Source organism: Populus euphratica, unplaced genomic scaffold (genome assembly GCF_000495115.2).
Source record: "Populus euphratica unplaced genomic scaffold, PopEup_1.0 scaffold45.1, whole genome shotgun sequence".
NCBI classification, from domain to species: Eukaryota; Viridiplantae; Streptophyta; class Magnoliopsida; order Malpighiales; family Salicaceae; genus Populus; species Populus euphratica.
The window spans coordinates 189,635-192,443 of record NW_011499886.1 but is presented as its reverse complement, the minus strand read 5'-3'; the positions used below and the strand labels follow the sequence as shown (position 1 = coordinate 192,443).

Here is a 2,809-nt window from a genome sequence, read left to right as displayed (position 1 = left end):
TTACATATGTATTTTCAAAACATTTCTTTCTAATATATTATTATACATTTTTTCTCTACAAAATTACTGATTTTATCATCACAAAACCTTTATACATGTTTATCAAAAGAGATCTTTTTACAAATACAAACTACTTAACTTACAAGATACTATCTGCTATTATCATAATTATTAATTACCTAACTTATCATAGGTACATGCTACCAGTTACTAATTCTTTAATTTTTATAAATACAAACTACTTAACTTACAGGATACTATTATTAATTACCTAACTTACCATATGTACATGCTACCAGTTACTAATTCTTTAAGTTTTTCATGTCACGTTACAAAATATCATAACTATAAATAATGAATCAATTTACTTAAACTAAGAGATCATTCAATTATCAAATATATCAATTTTATTTTTAAGTATCTTAAATTTTAGAATTTTTCAATTAAAAAACATTGTTTTATATCCTTTTGCTTGCTTAAAATATTTATTATTCAATTAAATTTCTAAAAAAAATGATAATATGAAAAATAATAACCAAAGAATTGTAATGGTTAACAAATAATTTATGTGTCACAGTCACGTACTACCGGTTACTAATTCTTTAAGTTTTTTATATCAAGTTACAAAATATCTTAATTATAAATAATGAATCAATTTATTTAAACTAAGAGATCATTTAATTATCAAATATATCAATTTTATTTTTAAGTATTTTGAATTTTAAAATTCATCAATTAAAAAAAATATTGTTTATCTCCTTTTGCTTGCTTAAAATATTTATTATTCAATTAAATTTATAAAACAATTGATAATATGAAAAATAATAACCAAAGGATTGTAATGGTTAATAAATAATTTATTTGACACAATTGAAAGAAGGTTCAAATGTCCTCCCGTGCATGCCTTTACTTGTAACTTGAAAAAAAAAGAAAAAGAAAAAAAGAAAACAAGAAATGAAAAAGCTTTGGGAAGTGTTGGGCCTTTGGGGGCTTAGGGTTGTAGCCGAGCTAGGTGAGAGTAAGAAATGATGAGATGCCCAAACTGGGCCTGCTGATATCAGATTTAGATGGGCTTTCATAATTAAAACTATAGTTTAATCTGTAATATTGTAATCTGTTGCCTTGTAGATCTAGCCCGGCCCGACCTCTCTTTCAGTTAAATATACTTTCAGATTTTGTGCTGTGTGACAAAACCTGCCACAGAAGAATGAAATATTATATCTCGAGAAAGCGTAAAAACAGTTGATGGGCATTGGTGGAAAAATTCTTCAGGCACATATTAGTAAAGATCTTAATTAGGAATCCTTAATTAATTACAAGGGGAACAAAGCGTAAATCTCAAACCCTCGTCCCTTTGACTAAGTAAAGATCTAAAAATAAGCACCAATGCTTTTTCCTTACCAAACTTATAGTACTTACGTGTTGTCAATCTCCAATTCCAACCTTGTATCTTTCATATTATCTCTAATGCTACCCATCAACAGCTCATGCAACAACCCACTCCCATGCAAACCCTAACTTTCTTCGTTGCACGTCATTACCATTTACCCTTGCCACCCTAACCTCCTCCCTTTTGTCCGCCGCTCCCCATCTCCAAATGGAGGAGCGGGTCTCAAATGAAAGTGGTGACAAAAGCGATGAGCCTCCTCTGCACGCTAGATCCCCACCATCCGGCTGTGACCTTATTCCCCAAGCAAGACGATTTCCATCACGCAAGAAATCCATCAAACACCCATCTCCCGAAGGCGCCATTGAATCTGAAACCTATATTATTCAGATCCCGAAAGATCAAATATTCAATACTCCATCACCAGAAAATGCTATAATTGCGGAACGCCACCGCCTTCCACAAAAGAAGGAGAGGTCTTGTTGCAACCGTTGGTTGTGCATCATCGTTGCATTGATCTTGCTTGCTCTCATTATTGGCATAATCGCCTGGACATTTCACATTCTTTTTACCCCTAAAGTTCCTCTCTTCACCGTTGTGAATGTTACTGTCAAAAAACCGCTTTCTACTCATAAGAAAACACATCTTGGGTACCAAATCACATTCGAAACAGAGAACCCAAATGGAAGGTTGAGCATTTCTTATGTTACCAAAGGGGATGCCACATTATTATACAAGAATCACAAGATTGGTACAGGAAAATTCCCTGAGGTTGATCAAGACGCTGATAGTTCAAAAAGCATTGAGTTGGGTCTATCTGGCTCAAGTGGACCATTGCCTGACGACGTTGAAACGAGCATCCAAGACAAAAGGGGGAAAAAACATGTATCTTTATCAATAAGAATGGATGTCCCAGTCACAATGAAAGGTCTCGGGGGAATTAAATTACGGCGTAAGGAAATCAATGTTGTTTGTACTTTCAAGGTGAGCTCTCTGGGGGCAGGTAAGGATGTTCTATCTCAAAAATGTCAGTCCAAATTCAAGTAGATGGTGCTGATCATATCAATGATGATGATCACACTGCAGTAGTAACCATCAATGTTATGCAAATTAATTTAATACTTCGGGTCCTGTAGTATTTTCCTTTCATGCGAATGTTATTTTATGTTGATTATTCCAGTCGGTGGGATCTATGGACTTCATAAATACGTACTTCTAGTTTCGTTTTATTTCTTCAGGAAAACTAATCATATAATAATCACTTGTGGCTGTAGTCTAATTCTTTGCGTGGCCGTTCTCTGTAAATTTATGCATTTCCCCTGTCTCTTAATGCAAAAGGTGATGGCGCGTTCCATTTTTATTCTCTAGATGACCACCCATGCATCCAGAATTTATGCTCACTGAATTAATTAAGATGATAGT

The 2,809-nt window shown here is 33.6% G+C and overlaps 1 protein-coding gene across 1 annotated transcript; it reads left to right on the top strand.

Annotated features, from left to right (window-relative positions):
• Positions 1-1,564: 1,564 nt before the first annotated feature.
• LOC105130269 (hydroxyproline-rich glycoprotein family protein) lies at positions 1,565-2,444 on the top strand. The gene has a single exon (XM_011032691.1). The coding sequence runs from the start codon at positions 1,598-1,600 to the stop codon at positions 2,432-2,434; it is 837 nt and encodes a 278-aa protein (XP_011030993.1). The 5' UTR covers positions 1,565-1,597; the 3' UTR covers positions 2,435-2,444.
• Positions 2,445-2,809: the final 365 nt, after the last annotated feature.

Coding starts and splice junctions, on each gene's coding strand:
- LOC105130269 (XM_011032691.1), top strand. CDS start 1,598: ATGGAGGAGCGGGTCTCAAATGAAAGTGGTGACAAAAGCGATGAGCCT.